At 37.1% G+C, this 19375-nt stretch overlaps 1 protein-coding gene across 8 annotated transcripts in view; it reads right to left on the bottom strand.

Annotated features, from left to right (window-relative positions):
* DTNA (dystrobrevin alpha) overlaps positions 1–19375 on the bottom strand; it is a 492078-nt gene that overhangs the window by 64349 nt on the left and 408354 nt on the right. For 7 of the 8 annotated variants that reach the window (XM_069099883.1, XM_069099884.1, XM_069099886.1 and 4 more), the window contains 2 exons: positions 12233–12310; positions 11580–11672 (listed from right to left, as the gene is read on the bottom strand). In XM_069099883.1, coding sequence (XP_068955984.1) covers positions 11580–11672; positions 12233–12310 — 171 coding nt within the window. The remainder of the gene's footprint in view (positions 1–11579; positions 11673–12232; positions 12311–19375) is intronic. The other variant, XM_069099891.1, reaches the window with a different exon arrangement.

Raw genomic sequence — 19375 nt, 5'->3', positions numbered from 1 at the left:
AAACAACAACCACTGCTGACAGTCTGCTCCATTGACACACTAATTATAAACATTCTTAGGAAAGGCTTAAGAGTCATGTGAAATAAACATACATTGAAAATGACCAATTGGAAGAGATAAGCACTTTGAATATATGACTCTATACTGATATCCTTCCACTGGCTTTCCAAAGCCTTGTGCATGAAATGCCAACTGTTCACCTTGGTTTTTAAAATTCACTGCCAGTTCATTTTCCACTATATCACATATGATAGGGCAGCTAGGTGGCCCAGTGGCTAGAGTGTCAGGCCTGAAGTCAGGAAGATTCATTTTCCTGAGTTCAGATCTGGCCTCAGACACTTACTGTGAAAGTCACTTAACCCAGTTTGCCTCAGTTTCCTCATCAGTAAAATGAGCTGGAGTAGGAAATGGCAAACCACTTCAATATCTCTGCCAAGAAAACCCTAAATGGGGTCATGAAGAGTCCGATACGACTGGAAGATGATTGAATAAGAACAAAAAACATCACATATGCTCAGCCATCACTTTTACTCTTGTCAAGTAAATGTGTTCTTCCTCATCTCCTCCTCTACCCAGAATGCCCCTCTTTCTTATAGGTCAAAGGTGTAGAACAGTATTTATCATCACCAAGTCACCTCTCTCTCCTCAGGAAGAACTTCTATTAAATTCTGCATTTCAGAATTCTATTCATTGGGTCTCCCCTAAATCACCCACCACTTAGCCCTCATGATGATACTTCCCAATTTCTCAAACTAGAATATCTGAAAGATTAAAATAAAAAATTAAAAAAATCTATGAACAGAGATATTTGTATGATACATAATATGTATAGTATTTGAGTTATTTTTCTGATCTATGCCCCTTGTAGACTATGTGTTACCTAGCACAATGCTAGGCATATAATGGGCATTTAATGTTTGTTGATTGATTGCAATCAATAGGAAATATGATCAATATATATACACATCCAGATTTGCAGTAATAAAACCAAATGAATACCAAAAGCTTCAACTAAAGTCCAGCTCTGAGTCCTTATCACAATATAGAAATGACTCTCTGTTCCCAAAGATTATGCCAGTGGAAGACAAGTTCTCTCAGGCTTCACCAACCTGATAATGTATTATATATGTCTGTTGACTAAGTATCAGCCTTGCTGAATTCAGAGAGGACCATCACCAGAAGCTTGGCACCCATATTATGATAATTTTGGTCACAACTTACTCCACAGAGGTATAAAGGCAAGTATGATTGGTATAGAACCACATGGAGTGAAAGCATTGGTTTGGTACACTAACTGAAGCCTTTAAAAAGAGATCTTTCATAAAGTACTGATGGCACTGTGAAAATATTTCAAATCGAATGTGGTTCCTCATACATGTTTGGTACATAGAAGTCTGCTTTAATCAGAAAATCAGGCCTACAATTTTGCAAGCTCTAACACCTATGACCATTCTTTTCTGGTGTATTTGAACCTATAGGCTTCATACAATACTGTTTGTGTGGATGGTACCCTTTGGGTACTTCCAGATCCTAGAACAACCATGATGAATGACTGTCAGAAGTGACTTTATCAAAGAACTTCTAAGTTTTGAAGATAAAGGGGCCTTGTATCATTATTGACTAGCAAGCAAAAATAAAATGAAGGTCATTAAAAAACACATCCATCAATCTAAGAGTTGAAGTGATGGAATTATGACTAAAAGGCTATAATTCATATATTTCTGCTCCCTACCACTACCACGACTGAATGAACTAAGGGTGATGTGACAGATCACCTCTGTGTGTGCACACAGGATTTATGAGTCCACATCTGCAACTTCAATATGTTCAAATTATACAAGGGGGAATGAGGCATCCTCTGATAAATTCCATTATTTCACAGCTTCAATTACAAATGGTTGGACGTGAATAGTCAATAAGCCCTAAATCATTAAAACAAACACTGATTCCCACACTTTGTCCATCCCTTGTTATTGATATCAAGACTGTAACCAGCAAGACCTGACCACTAGGCTTAGTTGGATTAAACAGTTGCTGTAGCAAAGACTGTGGCTTAAAACTCTGTGTGTGTGTGTGTGTGTCTGAGGGAGGACAGGAATTCATTGAAAAAGTGCTTCACACTTTATGAAAGGCACAGAAGATAAGAGAAGGAAGTTCAGAGGGAAATATAAGTGAACAAGAAAGTTTTGAAAGTTACATATTGCTTTTATGAGTGATGGTGTAAGACTTTAGAAATGGCAAGCTGTATGTAATAATAATTCATGGTTTCACATATAATCTCCTTTTAGTGTTTTGTGTATGGTGATGTTACCTCCATCTCTTTTGGTGTTGATTAAATTCAAAATTAAAATTAAAATAAAAAAAACAAAAAGTGCTTCATTTTCTCCCTTATCTGCCTGGCCAATGGTATACTACTGCAATATTGAAAATCAACTTTTAGGAAATTTAAGATGCTTCAACCAAACTACTATCTGCTAAATTATTATTATTATTTTTTGCCTTTTGGAGGGCAATTGGGGTTAAGTAACTTGCTCAAGGTTACACGGCTAGTTCTTTTGTGTAGGTGTTAAGTGTCTGAGGCCGGAACCGAACTCCTCCTGACTCCAGGGCTGGTGCTTTACTCACTGCACCACCTAGCCGCCCTATCTGCTAAATTATAATGAAGAAAAGATTTCAGGTGGACAGCTAAGTAGTGCAGTAGAATAGAGAACCAGACTTGGAGTCAGGTAGACCTGAGTTCAAGTCTGGCCATAGACACTTACTAGCTATGTGATCCTAGGCTAGTCACTTAATCCTGTTTGCTTCAATTTTCTCATCTGTAAAATAAGCTGGAGAAGGAAATGTGAAACTGTTCCAGCATCTTTGCCAAGAAACCCCCTTCCCCCCCAAAAGGGGTCACAAAGAGTCAGACACGACTGAACGACAACAAAAAGATTTCAGGTGACTGCCTGTTCTTTCATACTAATACCATGTAGAAATCCCTTCTCATAATGCTCTTTCAATGTTGAGGATCTGGGTCCTGGGTAATAAGATCATAGAGTTAGAGCTGGAAGAAACCAGAAGTCATGTAGTCCGGGGAACTGAAGCTATTGTCTTGGGACAGAGAAGGAATAAGTGGCTAAACCAAGATCCAAACTCAGGTCCAATGAATGTAAATTCTGTGCTACCTTACAAGGAGGTATAGAGTAGGTACCTGTCCATTTGGTGCTTTCCCAAACTCTGTAAGGTGTTTGAAATTCTACAATCAGAGATGAATTTATTTGGGTCTTAAATCCTTTTTGCTTCTTAGGAGTCCATAATAAAATGCAATGTGGAAGGCTAATGTCTTTAAGATGTTACCACTTAGCAATTTAGTAATAATATAATCATTTTAGAGCTACAAGGGACCTTGGAGACCATCTAGACTCATCCCCATGTTTTACAGGAAAGCTGCTGCCTAGAGAGGTTAAGTGATTTGCACAAGTAATATGCTTTATTTTATTCTGTATATGTTGTTTATCAGTCATTTCAGTTTTGTCCAACTCTTTGTGACTCCTTTTGGGGTTTCCTTGGCAGAAATACTACAGTGGTTTGCCATTTCCTTCTCCAGCTGATTTTACAGATGAGGAAACAGAGGCAAACAGTGTTAAGTGACTTGCCCAGGGTCACACAGGTAGTAAGAGTTTTGAGGCAGGATTTGCCTCAGGTCCTCTTGATTCTAGGGCTGGCATTCTAGCCATTGTGCCACCTAGTTGCCCTAATTCTGTTTATATTTTTCCATGAACTCACTGTATTTCACATTAAGATATAAGGTCCTTATGAGAAGAGATTGCTTTATTCTTTGTACTTTTCCTCCAGCATTTAGCAGAGTTCCTGGCATACAGAAGGTACTTAATAAGTACTTATTTGGGGGCAGCTAGGTGGTGCAGTGAATAGAGCACCAGCCCTGGAGTCAAGAGGACCTGAGTTCAAATTTGACCTTAGACACTTAACACAAAAATTAGCCGTGTGACCTTGGGCAAGTCACTTAGCCCCAATTGCCTTAAAAAAAAGTAATAAATCCATTTGAGGCAGCTAGGTGGCACAGTGAATAGAACACCAGCCCTGGAGTCAAGAGGACCTGAGTTCAAATCCAGCCTCAGACACTTAACACTTAACTAGCCATGTGACTTTGGGCAAGTCACTTAACCCCAATTGCTCCTCCAAAAAGCAAAAACAAACAAACAAATACTTATTTGATTGATAGTAAGTGATAGAAGCAGGTCTCCAGATTCCAAATCCAGTAACTTATTGTACCACACTGCATCGCAGTTATATAGTGTTTTACAAAGTTAACAAAGCCATTTCTTCATTGTGTCCCTATTAGATAGTAATATTAATTTGTTTCCTTTCCCTCAAACCCCACTTAACAAATAAAGATACTGGGGCTCAGAAAGGTGAGTTGAAATATCTACAGTCACCAAGGTAGTAAGTGGTGTTAGTATGAAAGGTAGGGCAAGAACCCGAGTCTTCTGATACTCTAAATCCTGGAACTCTTCCAACCACATTGTTTCTTAGGATCTTAAATATGGGTAGATATGGTGGCACATATCTCTAATTTTTTTTAAAGCAAGTAGGGTTAAGTAACTTGCTCAAGGTTACACGGCCAGTTATTTCTGGGTGGGTGCTATGTATCTGAGCCTGGATTCGATCCCCAGGTCATCCCGACTCTGGGGCCGGTGCTCTTACTTGCTGAGCCACTTGGCTGCCCCTAAGCAATTGGGGGTAAGTAACTTGCTCAAGGTTACATGGGCAGTTATTTCTGGGTGTGGTGCTAAGTATCAGAGCCCGGATTCGATCCCCAGGTCATCCCGACACTGGGGCCGGTGCTCTTACTTGCTGCTACCTGGCCGCCCCACATGCCTCTAATTTTCTGCTAATGGGAAGGCTGAGTCAGGTGGGTCATTTGAGCTGAGAAGCCCTAAGCCACAATATAGCTGAAGATGATTGGATGGCCAAAGAGATCAAAGAATTGGAAATTGAGGGGATGTCCTTCAATTTGTGAATGGCTGAACAAGTTATGGTATATGATTATAATGGAATACTATTGGGCTATATGAAATGATGAGGGGGATGTTTCATAAAAACCTGAGAAAGCCATATGAATCAACGTAAAGTGAAGTGAGCATTTTCGTACACAGTAATAACAATATTATAATGATTATCAACTGTGAAAGACTTAGCCAAAGGACTAATGATAAAAAATGCTATCCATATCCAGAGAGAGAACTGGTGAACTTTGAGGGTATATTGAAGCATATTTTTTCCTTCTTTATTTTCTGTGTGTGTGTTTTGCAACATGGCTAATATAGAAATATGTTTTCCATGACTTTACACATACAATCAATATATTGCTTTCCTTCTCAGTGGGTGGGGGAGTGGCAGGCAGGAGGGAAAGAATTTGGAACTCAAAATTAAAAAAAAAATTAAAAAGTTTTCCCATGTTAAAAAAAGATGATTGATTGTATACACTGTCTGGAACCAATAAGGTGAACCTCCAAGAGTAGAAGACCACAAGGATGCCTAAAGAGGGGTGAATCAGCTCACAGCCAATCAGGAGTGGGACTGGGTCCTGTGGGAGGCTGCTGGATTTCTAGCCTAGGCAAGATAGGGAGACCAAGTGTCCAAATAAAAGAGGGGAGGGCTCTTAAACATGTACCAAAAGTCAATAGCTAAGTAGAAAAGATTATGAAACAGCTCCCACATTTTCATTTCAGTCTATGCAAGGTACATAAAAATGTCCACATGCACACAAATACGCACACACATATACACACAGCCCACACACAAACACTCATACATATATACGTACATACATGAGATTCTTTTTTTGAAATAGAAAATGGCTAGGATTTTTTATATAATGATTACAATTATTAATATTTGTAATATATATGAGATGAAAAATGCTATATACTTTCTGGTGAGGCAGAAGTACTTTTGCTTCCTTTATAGAAGTCTAACTTTTACTCTACATATGAGTTTAAAAATTATTATGGTTTGGTTGCTGAAGCTGAGAATGTCAAAACTACATAAGGCAATTAGCTAATTAAAAACAATTAAAGTCAAATTTGTAATATCTATGAATTATTGATACCATTTCTAATTAAAGAGTATCCCAATAGTTAAATGCTATTCATTGTACAATGTGAAACTGACTGAAAAACCAAGGGCTTTCATTCCTTGTCATATCTTAGGCTGGCATCTTATATTAAGGAATATATACTTTAATTCCATTAGGAAAGAGACATTTTAAAATATGGGTATTCCTAACCATTTTCTTTAAGGTGGAACAATTTTTATAGTCTTATCTATAAACTGAGAGAAATCATGGCTACACCACCTGTAGATGCAGTCCAGTTTTCTGGTTATATGGTATGGAACAGAAGAATTTGACAGGATAAGGAGTAATTTTGGTTGCAAATATCACAAGCCTATATAGAGACAATCCTAATTATTTGCAAAAAAAACATAAATGAAACACAACACAAGAGCTAGAAATACAAGGAAATTTATGAAATATATCCTAGGTGGACTTGAGGTGTCATTGATACAGGTACGGAGGAACTGATTGTGAGTGTGTTAGCACCTTCTCTGTTACTTACAGAATTTAGGTGATGTAGTGTATACAGCACTGGACTTGGAAGGCTGTAGCACCAATGCAATATTCACAGTGCCAAGGGTGACTGTGAATATGATGGGAAGGCTAAAAGGATGGTGTGACTCTCTGTGGTGTTATGGTTTATTAACTTCTTTGCTACTATGATGGATTTGGCTTTCTGATTTGGGGATTCAGTTTTCTGGTGTCTGAATAAATGTTTTGCTTCTCACTTATATATGGAGAATCTGTTATATTTTGTGATTGAGAACTATGCTGGATTATTTACAGTCACCTTCAGCACTGTGAATATTGTGTTGGCACTACAAAGGCCTGAGTTCAAATTCTTGTCAGACACTTACCAGCTCTGTGTCCCTGGGCAAGTCACTTAACCTCTTTTTACCTCAATAACTTCAACTATAAAATGAATATAATAAAAGCACCTACCTCATAGAGTAGTTGGGAGGATCAAATGAGATAATATATAAAGTACTTTATAAACCTTAAAGGGCTACATAAAGGCTAGTTATAGTTATAATGATATGATATTATATATGTTATAATGCAGGGTACCCCAAAAATCTTAGTGCAATTTTAAGCTCTCAAAGCTTATTATATAGGGAGCACCCTATATAATAATTACATAATGACAATAAAGATACTAATTGTTATCATCATCACTATAATATTTTGATTTTATAATCATTTAATATTATTATTATAACATCTGTAGTGATGATGATGATGACTGAGAGGTTACAGGACTTTTCTAGGGTCAACAGCAAATATATGTCACAGGCAGAACTTGAAAGTCAGTCTTCCTGACCCTTTGGCCAGCTCTGTCTCCACTAGGCCACATTGTTTTATTACTACCTTAGTGAATTTTGTCAACAACACTTCTTGAGTCTTGGGATAAAGCATTGTGGTAAAACATACACGAAACAGAAGGCCTGGTTCCTGATCTTAGCTTAGCATCTGACTGATAAGAACACCTGCAGAACAGTATTGAACAAGTATAAATGAATCTAATTTAAGATAAATGAATATTATTAGCTAGCTGTGTGCCAGGCAGTGTGCTAAGTGCTTTTCAAATATTGTCTGATCCTCATAACAGCCCTGGGAGTTAGGTGCTGCTGTTATCCTCATTTTACAGTTGAGGAAACTGAGGCAAGAGGTTACTGTCTTGCCCAAGGTCACACAACTAGTATATAGCTAGTATTTGAACTCAGGTCTTCCTCACCCTTGAGCCAAGCACTCTATCTGCTGCACCACCCAACTGCCCAAGGCACTAAAGGAAAATTGAGGTACTAAGGAATACAGTGATCAGAGTCAATTTAAGCAAGACCAGGGACACTTCCTGGAAAATAAGTTTTGAACTGCTTTTTTCCTTCCCAAAGAGGTGAGAGCTATGCATTAGTGTCAAAACAAGAGAAAGTTATTGCAGGTAAGAATAATGGTGGTGAGGGAGAATAGATCATTATGGTGCTTTCAAATCTCTGATACATATATGACATTATTAGGTTCCAAAATTCATTTTTTTTAAACAATCAAAAGGAAAAGGGTCAAGGGAAAATGAAAAAAAAAATAAGGATCTATTCAAGACCTAGTGATGTAATATGTTGGTAGAAAGAATGAGTCAAAATAATATTGGGAAGAGAGAATGGAAGAATTAAAAGGGAAGATAAAATCCTCAGGGAATATGAAGGATGTCTTTTTTGAACAAAAAGCCTGCTCATTTAATGATTTTTAATTCTCCTTTTGGTTTTCTCCATAGGTAACACATGGCTATCTCCGCATGGGTGGATAGCATATCTAGAGAGACAGTTTTATGGCCGTATGCGATCATGAAGTCATTAGGATTAAGCAGCAGATAGTGAAAATGCCTAACAATGACAGTTTTTTTCTTCAGCAATTTAGAAAGATTGCCATTTTCATTAAGAAAAGGACGAATAAATAGTTGAAATAGTTAGAATACTCTGGACATTGTGGATAAAAGAAGATCATCACATTGTCTTCACAAAGGAATTCATCTGTAGCCAAGACACATGCTTGAAGACTAGATGCAATTTCTGTGTATCAAAATCACTTCTATAAATTCACATAACACTAAATGCATCAGAAATTAGACTAAAACAATCACTCCTTCCTTCAGAAGTTTTGACAGGTTGATTAGTGAGGAAGCACTTTGAAATGTATCAATTCAAATCCAAGATGTTATTATAATTGAAGACCTTAGGTTAATATCTGTAAACAAGTAATAACCATCTTAGAGATATATTATGAAAAGGAAGTATTTATTAGCATAAGTAAAACTATAATCAAATACTCAAAATATTTGAGTATATAAAACTATTATTATGCAAAATCAGCAGTGAGTGAGTTGGGATTTCTATTAAGAAATTCTGTTAAATTCAACAAATCTGAGATGTCTTCAGCACTGTGCTAGGCACTATGAAGTATATAGTAAATATAACCTTTCTGGGGAGATAAAATATATATTCATGAAATAACTATAGTCTTAGGAGAGTTCTTGGGAGCAGCTAGAATAGTTGAGAATAAGTCTCACAGATGAGGCAAGACATGGTTGACCATGAAATATAGGGTATGGAGAGAGAAAGAGAAGTAGGGAAAGCAGAATAAAAGAAGGCACAAAAAATGGGAATGGACATGTCCTTTGTGAGGTACATTGAAAATTGGAAGGTTAACACTTGATAATTAAGGTAAGATTGTGGAGGACATGGAGGTTTTTGGACTTCATTTATTTTTTGCCAAATTGAATCCAATGGGCAACTGTGGGAAGACACTGTAGCATCAAAGGAGTTACGATAAAAGGGTATTGTAGGAAAATGGTGGGAGTGGATATAGAACAGCTGAAATAAATATAAAATTTATGGGCAACTTAGGAGAGGCATAACAGTACAAAAAAGGATGAAGACTTAACTTTGGTCTGGAAGAGCTGGATTTAAGTCTTGTCTGTGACACATACTGGTTGAGTCACACCAGGGAAGTTATTTAACTTCTCAGTGCCCTCAGCAACTCTTGGACATGATAGGTTGCAGAACAAATTCTGACCTCCATTATGGGAAGGAGGTTCTTTACTAGGAGTTCCCTAAACCAATGAAATTCCTTAAAGAAATCAATTCTCCCCTCCACCTCCTCCATATACCCACACCCATAAAGTGCAATCTAAAATCCATTATTAAGTTCCAACACATAGCTCTTACTGATGCACAGTCATCACTACAATTAATTAAGAAACCCACAGTTCAAATAAAAATGATTATATTCAATGTCAGAAATGGAAAAAAACTTAATGAATTTGCTAAAAGATCTTGATTTTTAGCTATGTTAGAGTCACTTCAGTCTTTAGCTAGGACATAGTTACTAGGACATGAATGAAAAACTACCACTTTTCTCACATAATTTGTACAAACAAATATTTATAATTAATATAAAGTCTGAGACAATTAAGACAAAAATAGGAAGTCTTTATGTAATACTCATAAGCTCTTTGAGGGCAGGCAGGTACTGAGTCATTTAAAATTTTTGTGTCCCCAGTACCTTTCATGAAAGTGGAAGAATCTTATCTGTTAATAAGCAGTTCTCAAACCATTTGGACTCAGGATCCTTTTATATGCTTAAAAATGATCGAGGACCTCCACTTTCCAAAGACATTCCATTTATGTGAGTCATATCTATTGATGTTTACTATATTAGAAATCAAAGTGACATTATTATTATTAAAATAGCTTTGACTTCACAGACCCCTGAAAGGGTCTCAGGGACATACTTTGAGAAGCACTGCAATGATTTTGTCATTGTGGAGAATTCCCTTCTTCTCTAGATACCTAAAAGACTTATTTTAGTAGATAAGTTTTAGGGAGTTGCCTAAGCTTCTGAAAGATTAAATAACTTGTACATTCTCATACAGTTATTATATGCCAAAGGTGGAATTTGGACCCAGGTCTTTGGGACCCTGGTCCAGCCTGGTCTCCTAACTACTGTGCCATGTTGTCTTTCACACAGTAGGCCCTTAATAAAATGCTTATTGAGTTGGGTGTGGTGGCACATGTCTACAATACCAACTAAAAGGGAGGTTGAGACTGTCAAATCTTTTGAGCTCAGGAGTCTAAGCTGCAGTGGTCTAAAGTAACTGGGTGCCTGCCCTAAGATCAGCATCAGTATGGTGAGTCCATGGGTACAGGGATCACCAAGTTGCCTGAGGGAGGATGAACAGGTCAGGTTGGAAGTTGAGGAGGTCAAAGTTCCTGTGCCAATTAGTTGTGGGATTGCACCTGTAATTAGCCCCCTGCATTTCTAGTCTGGTTGAACTGTCTTAAAAAAAAATACTGAAGAATTGTACGGCTGTAAAGTGCTCATTGCACAAGAAATATATGCAAAATCATAGTCCTTGAAGATAGAATAAAGTCTTAATGGCTTAATAAAATATATTTCCCTCAAACTTAAATAAACAATTTTCTAGTTGACTATCTTATTTTCCTCCTTTTCACTTTAATCCTAACTTAAATGAAACATCATCCTTTAATCTACTAGAGGCACAAAGTCCTTAGAATAAACTAAATTCCATGATGACTTTCAGGAAAGTACTGATTGGCTGCTTCCCATCCAAAAACCATGAGTCCATCTGTATGGTGATTTTTAGTTAGAAACCAAGTATGCCACACTCCCTGTCTTTGCAATGGTATAAATAATCACTTGAATTCTATGGCATAGGAACACATACTCAAAGACATCAAGTAAATAGAGTCACAGACCTCTTAAATATATGTGTATGTGTGTATACATAATATATATAATATACAAACATGTATTTTTTTCTTATCTAGTTGATTTGGGGACAGCCCTTTTGATATACAAATGCTGAAATACAACATCACCAACTGGATAGGTTTCCTCTCCTTCCAATTAAATTTGGCTGCCCAGAGGCCAAACCTGCACTAACCGTGAGGGCTTGCTCTGAAGCATGTTGACATACAACCCGATGAGAACATGTTCATCAGCTAACCTGTCTGCAACATCCAGGCTGTAGCGTAACCTGAAACAGGGGTGGGAGCAAAGGGTGTAGTCAGGAGCAGCAGAGAGAAATTTATGGCAATCAGGAAAGAATGGTGAGTCATTTTCTTAGGGGTTCAGGTGGGGGAGTGGATAAAAATACTAAACTCAATACTGACATCCTCATTTCCCTTTTATCAATTTCTAAAAGACTTATTTTGATTAAGGTACTTAAAAAAACCCCAAAGCTGATTTACCTTCTCCAAAACCCCCCACAAACGTTAAAGTTAGCTTTTTTTCTACAGTGCAAGCTTTGAAAAGGCTCCAGGCAAAGATTAGTTTTTCTTTGGAATATCAAATCAAGAGCTTAAGCCCAAGTACTGAACTAGCAGAAATCATGGCCAGAGAATCATACACACAGATGTTTAAGTTGAAACATTAGTTGAAACATCTACTTACTGTGGTTAATTGGGTTACAATGAAACTGTTGCTCTGAATCAAAAAAGATATTAAGAGCATGAAACACTTTCAAAAAAAGAAAAAAAAAACCTTGTTTTTAGTTGTGTTAATAGGAGATGCCAACACACCATGTCTTTAACTTACCCTTTGCCTTTCAGAAAGATCGGAGCGGCCCTAGCCAGCAGTTTGCTCTGCTCTACGTCATTGTTCTTGTGAGGAGAGCTAGTTAATGAGATGGGAAAGCTAAGAGGGTCAGCACTGATAAGCACTCAAGAATAGGAATGGGTGACATAGGACCATATCTGTAGACAAATCACTTTTATTAGATTTAAATGTTAAGGACAAGATTTCAGATAACTACACAGTTCAACGTGGTATAGAAACGTAGACCCATTCAAACTCAGAAAAGAAACCATTCATTCATTGATCCTTCCATCCACCCACCCATCCATTCATTCAATAGGTCCACTAGAAATTTAAAGTATGTCTTCTTCAAGTACCATAAATTCTCTAATATAGCATGCCTATAATTTCCTGGGCTGACAGAGCCCTAACTATGATAGCATTACTTGGACTGTTATCTCTTATGACTATAGTTACAGATTGATATATGATCAAGAATACAACCATAAGACTCAAGGTTTGAATCACTTCTTTACATTTGAGAACATATAATTTTTCCTTATATTAAACATGACTATAGAAGTAAAAAAGAAATTTTTATTATTACTAATCCTTTCAACATTATTAATATAGATAGTTGCTCTTAAAAATGTCTATTTGCAAGCACTGTCTAGGCTTCATGAGATGGAATAAAATCTTATTAATTTGCATTAATTATGAGGGAAAGTTAATCTTAGTGTAAAGAATGAATTACAGGAGGCTTTTAAGGAAATGCAGTTTTATTACTTTAAACTACCCATAGTAATACAAATTAATGGCTAATGAAACTTTGCCAATTAGAAGTCTTGCCAGATCTGTTTTTAATGAACAAGGTTCATTTGTAATGAGCACGTTAATTCTTAGTATGTAAATAATTTTGATAAAGTGCTTACAAACAACATGCTCCTAAGCAGGTTAAATATTAACCTTGTACTCTTTCCTTGATGATGACTATTATTATTATTATTAAAAAATAATGCTTTTTCATGGATGGAACAAAAGCAAACTCTTGTTCAATCTTGTTTGAGTTCTAAATAATTCATTATTAAGGTTAAAATACATGATTTAACTACATCTTCTTATAAAGTTCTATAATACTTAAACCATATTAATATTCACATAGGATTTGCCACATAGTGTGAATTCTTCAACTCTGGCTATGACCAATTTTAAATTTATGGTTGTAAATGTACCTTACTTAAAAAAAACACATGAAAATACTGGAATTGAAAAAAATACATGCATTAGGAATTTGTTTTATAATCATAATTACCATTTACAGAGAGATTTATAGCAAAATTCCTTTATCAAAATTTCTTAGAAGATTTAAAATCTACTTTAATTTACTAAAGTTTTGATCTCATGCAATGTTTGGGAACACATCTATTACACAGGGTGTGGTATCCATTTACTTAGAAAGTGTAATCTCAGTAAAACATAACTGACAAATTAGATTAATGCTTTAGAAAAACCTCCTTTACTAATGAGTATATTGATCCCACTTCTCCCCTCCCCCCCAACTGAGGCCATCAAGCCTGCCTGGATAGCGTCAAAGAATATATTTAAGTTTTGCATATAAGTTGTTTGAAAAAAGCTAAGTCACACATGGGATTTTTGAAGATGCATTACAACGATGTCCAAAGCACAAGCTTTTTGACCAGCCTTGGATGATGTTGAGGAACACAGATTCATTCAATGACTTTCTTTTTCTCCATGAGCTCTGCCCACAAATTATGGAGTTTTACCATAGCTTTTATCCAAAATGTATTTGTGTTTGACCTACTCCAGGATCTTTGAAGACTACCTAAAATACTGTTTACTATGCCAGGTATTGCTTTTCTAGCTAAACAATTTAGCTACTTTTCTTCTATCCTCTTATCCCCAGGAATTTGGACTTTATTTCCATGTCCATTCCAAGGGGAATATCAAAGAAATGTGCTGTATGAAAGAAAGATGCATCTGCTCCTAACATCTGGTTAAGTATTAAACAACTGACAAGAAGTATTATAAAATTGGAGCATCAACAATGAGCTAGAAACTTATTACCATCACCTGGTAACTGACATGAAATGACAGCAGGTAGGGTAGGTAGCAAGAGGACAGGTGATGATGACTGTGCGGCTAGATTGGTGTTTGTGGGAAAGGACAAGGCTGGTGCTGTCTGTCTTATGTTGCTGGCTTGAATTCTTTTTCCATATGTTCACGGTGCCCCTTCTAAGATGAGGAATTGATAAGAGTGCTGCATTTGCAGTTAAGAGGAGTGGGCTTTGAATGTTTCTCAGACATTTTCTAGCTCTATGACTCCAGTCAAGTCAATTTACTTTTTTATAAATCTCTGTTTAAAGTTTCTGTCTTTAAAATGGGCATAAAACTTGCTTTCCCCAATGGTTTGTAGTAAGAATCAAATGAGATAATGCAGGTAAGGTTCTTTGCAAACCTTAAAGTACCATATGCATGGGTGAGCTCTTACTCATTTCCACTCTCTCCTATTCCTCTGCTCCCTTTTCCTAGTCCTTCCCATCCCAGTCTCAGCCCCAATTGTCCCTTCCCATCCCTGCCTTGTTTCCTTTTCTGAAAAGCTCGAAGTTGATGTGAAAGAAGCATTATATATATTTTTTCTTTCCCCACCTAAATGCCAGATAAAACGAATGAGTATCTAGACTAGAGAAGTTTTTCTAGGAAAAAAAAAGTTTCCTCTACTTGGGAAATGAATTTCAAATCCATTTGGGGACTTCATGGTGTAATGAATTTGCACTAGATTCCCCAGCTGGTGTTTGAGTTTGGGGCAGGAAACTCCTCCACTTCCTTTTCCTCCTTCATCAGTGATAGCTCTCTGGAACTAGAAGCAACAGATGCTTCTGGTCTGCACCTACTCACTGTGCTCACCAGGGCTCTGTAATTTTGTGTCATTTTTACCCATCTTCCTAATCCCTTTCTCTTCTTTCCCTTGCCTTCTTTTTTTTTTTTTTTAAAGCAATCAGGGTTAAGTAACTTGCTCAAGGTTACATGGCCAGTTATTTCTGGGTGTGGTGCTGAGTATCTGAGCCCAGATTTGATCCAGGTCATCCCGACACTGGAGCCGGTGCTCTTACTCTCTGAGCCACCTGGCTACCCCTAAGCAATTGGGGTTAAGTAACTTGCTCAAGGTTACACGGCCAGGTGTTTCTGGGTGGGTGCTAAGTGTCTGAGCCCGGGATTCGATCTCCAGGTCATCCCAACACTGGAGCCGGCGCTCTTACTCGCTGTGCTACCTGGCCGCCCCGCCTTGCCTTCTTTCTTAAAGTTATTAAGAAACATCAAATCCTGGTCAGCAATTTATGGCAACTCCCACCTGTCCTTCCCTTGGAGTCCAGGGAATTGCATTATTTGGTGTTTATCTGAAAAAAAAAAAAAACTATCTGCTCTTTCTTGCAAATATGGGTGATCCCTGTGTTCATTTCATTTGTTTCTGTGTTTCAGTTGCATTTGACTCTTCATGACCCCATCTGGGGTTTTCTTGGCAGAGAAATGAGTGGTTTGCCATTTTCTTCTCCAGCTCATTTTACAGGTGAGGAAACTGAGGCAAATGAAGTTAAGTGATTTACTCAGGATCACACAGCTACTAAATGTCTAAGGTTGAATTTGAATTCACAAAGAGGAGTCTTCTTTACTCCAGGACCAGCACTCTATCCACTGTGCCACCTAGCTGCCCCTTGTTTTAAGGATATACTAAACCCCAGTCCATTGTACGAGATTCATAGAAATTTCCTTTTGCCATGCTTGGAACTTCCTTTTGTTCTCTCCTTCCTTCCCTATAATTCAGTATACTATAACTGCTTAGAATGTCCTCATCCCCACTGTTCACTTCCCTCCTCAATTGGTTGACAGCAAGGCTGGCTGTGGAAGAGAGGGATCCAGGAATATCTGCTGTAAGATTACAAGGGGGCTGATCAGAGCTGGGCTTGCTCCAGAGCAAGTTAGACATTAAAGAGGAACAAAGAAAGGTCAGGGTTTACATTATAAGCAACAGAAAAGGCTTTTATTGTGGGACTTAAAAAATTAAAACTTTCTTTTTATATTCTTGTTTAGTCATTTTGGTCATGTTTGACTATTCATGACCCCATTTGGGGTTTTCTTGGCAAAGATACTGGAGTGGTTTGCCATTTCTTTCTGCAACTCATTTTACAGAAGAGGAAACTGAGGCAAATAGGGTGAAGTGACTTGCCCAGGGTCACACAACTAGTAAGTGTTTGAGGCCAAATTTGAACTTAGATCTTCCTGACTCCAGACCCAGTGCTCTAGCCCCTGTGCCACCTAGGTGTCCTTATTTTTATATCAATTATTTATCCAGAGTTGCTGGTTTAAAACAAACAAACAAACAAACAAACAAACACCCTTTAGAAAATTTTAAGAAGATAACACTATTGCCTCAGGGATAAGAATAGGAGAGAAATTGCAGAGCTACTCTTAAAATCATAGTTTTCAAGATGGAAAGGACCTTAGAGATTAATCAGAACCTACAGCCTCGAGGACACATGGTTCTATTTGTTCTGTGAAGACTGAATTCAGTCACAGGGTGGCACATGAGGACCTAGAAGACCACATGTGGCCTTGAGGCTGCAGGTTCCCCATCTATGTATTTTAGTCCAACCCTCTTGTTTTACAGACGAGGAAACTGAGGCCCAGGGAGGTTAAATGACTTCCCTAAGGTCATACAGATTGTTAGTAGTAGAGCTAGTATTCGAACCAAAGCCCTGTGATTCTGAAACTAACACTTTTTCTTTAATATTTTGTGGCAAGGGGCAAAAAAAGGAGAGAAACCCTAGTCACACAATGTTACAAGTGGAAAAGGAAGCAAATGAGTTCTAGAACTCCCAAATCTTCCTCCGCTTTTACCTTCCCCCATCATTATGAGCTCCCATCCTCTACATCCTACCCCACTAGAACCAGTGGCTTGGAGCCAGAATAATTTTCATTTCACTGGAAGACAGGGCTGGGAAGAGCTTAGGTCTAACATTAGGGTTGCAGCAGTGAAGACATCTATCTGAAATTCTAAAAGGCAATTATGAATGTATTTTTCCATATGTAAAAATGTTATATATGGTGATAATACAGAACTGCTAAAGTGTAATACTATGCTTCAAGCATATTATGAGTTAAATCAATTGTTGAGGTCTGGACTGGGATTCTAATCAGAATTATTAACATGGAATCTTTAGGAAAATGCACTGTGCATTCCAAGCAACCAGCTAAGAACGAAACCTCAGTTATCATTGTTTCCTTTTTCTCCTTCCCCCCCTCTTATCTAGTTCTGAAGTTTTACCAATTCTAGCAGAAATCTCATATCTTTTCCTCATTTCCATTTCCAACATACAACTGTAGTTTAAGTCCTCATTGCCTCCTGTCTGGCCTAACTGGTCTTCTTATCTCTAGTTTCTTGTCCCTCCAATCTATTCTATTCACTGTGGGCAGATCTGTCTTCCTAATGTAGAGTTCTGATAACACTCCTCTACTCAAAAAGTTACAATAACTCTCCATCATCTTCTGAATAAAGTCCAAACTCATTAGCCTAACACTATAGGCCTACCATGATCTAGCATCAATCTTCTCTTTGAACCTCGTCTTCCACTGTCCCCTATTGGGATACCCTTCATTTTAGGCAATCTGGACATCTTGTTCCTAAAATATTCCTTGTCTTTTCCTGGCCCTATAAGTTTGTTCATGGTATTTCCTTCAATTTCAGTGTCCTTGCCCCACTCTTTCCCCTTGTCAAAATCCTGATCATTTTTCATGACCCATCTCAAATATCAACTCTTCCATGGAGAGAGTCGAGAGGGATTTCTCCCTCCTTGGAATTCCTGTAGAACTTTGTACCTCTTCCATATTACTTGTAACATTTTATATTTTATTATTTTTAGTTATGTGCATGTTTTATGTTTTCTAATTATATTTTAAGTTACTTGAAAGCAAGGCCTATATTTTGGGTGTTTTTGCATCATCCATGACATTTAGTGACAGTGCAAATATCTGTTGAATGAATTCATCTATATAACTTGTTTGTAAATTGGGTACTCTACGTTGAACTGAACATAGTTTCATTAATAAATACTTTACAAATATTGACAGATCATTTCTTGCCATCTTCTAAAAAGTTATATTGATGGCATATATGTGTGTATATTTCCATTGTACTTCCACTGGAACTTAATAATACATGTATGTATGTGCACACACGCATGGCTACATATGTGTATTTATTACATATATGTGCACATACACACATGTACACATATATTTATAAAGGCCTTCTTTTTGTCCTTGGCACATCCTTCCATATAACAATTTTCATTGTTAGGCATGTGGTTGTTCACATTCCATCCTCATTAAATATATCATGGAAAAATTTTATATACATGTGTGTTGTACAATGAAAAAAGGTAGAGACATATTGCATGATGGGTGTGTTTTCAAATATTAGCAGAATTGAGCTCTAAAATGACAAAAATATAAATATTCTATGTATTTCCCTAATATTCCCCTCTCCAACTCCATCAAGCTATGAAAGATGACAATAGCTATTTGTCTTTTTATTTTTTTGGTTAGTGTGAAGGATTCCTTTGGGAAGCTAAAGGGACAACAGATCAAACACACACTTCCTGGCCTTTTAGCTTACACACAGAATATTTCTTTTAAAATCTTCCAATTAAAGAAAATGTTATCTATTGGATGCTATACAAAAACCCCCAAATTGTTGTATTTGAGTGGAAGAATTGTCTAAAAGCAAATTATATAATGCAGTGTGGGACAATGAGTATCCTAATGATTGGGGGAAAATGTACTTCAACATAATTACGGACTGAATTTTTCATTAGCTATTAAATATATGATAGAACATCATTGAGTATCAGCAAAAAATGTGTAGGTAAAGTTGGCTTATCTAAGTAACTTTCAGAGAAGAATGAGATTTGTGCTTACTCAGGTACAAAATGTGTGTATGTGTACTCAGGCCCTGATGTTATCAAATGAATTTCAGTAAAATGAAAAGTGTACAATATGATGACATACTGATGTATTTTATCTGCAGAGAAGAAATTTTAATGAAAAAAATTTTTTGGTTTCTAACAATGTTTCTTCTTAAGGTTTTTG

This window comes from Petaurus breviceps, unplaced genomic scaffold (assembly GCF_028583685.1).
Source record: "Petaurus breviceps papuanus isolate PSGF00001 unplaced genomic scaffold, PetGlider_PUasm1.0 38, whole genome shotgun sequence".
Lineage (NCBI taxonomy): Eukaryota > Metazoa > Chordata > Mammalia > Diprotodontia > Petauridae > Petaurus > Petaurus breviceps.
Note: the sequence above shows the minus strand (reverse complement) of the source record. Positions and strands in the feature narration are given on the sequence as shown.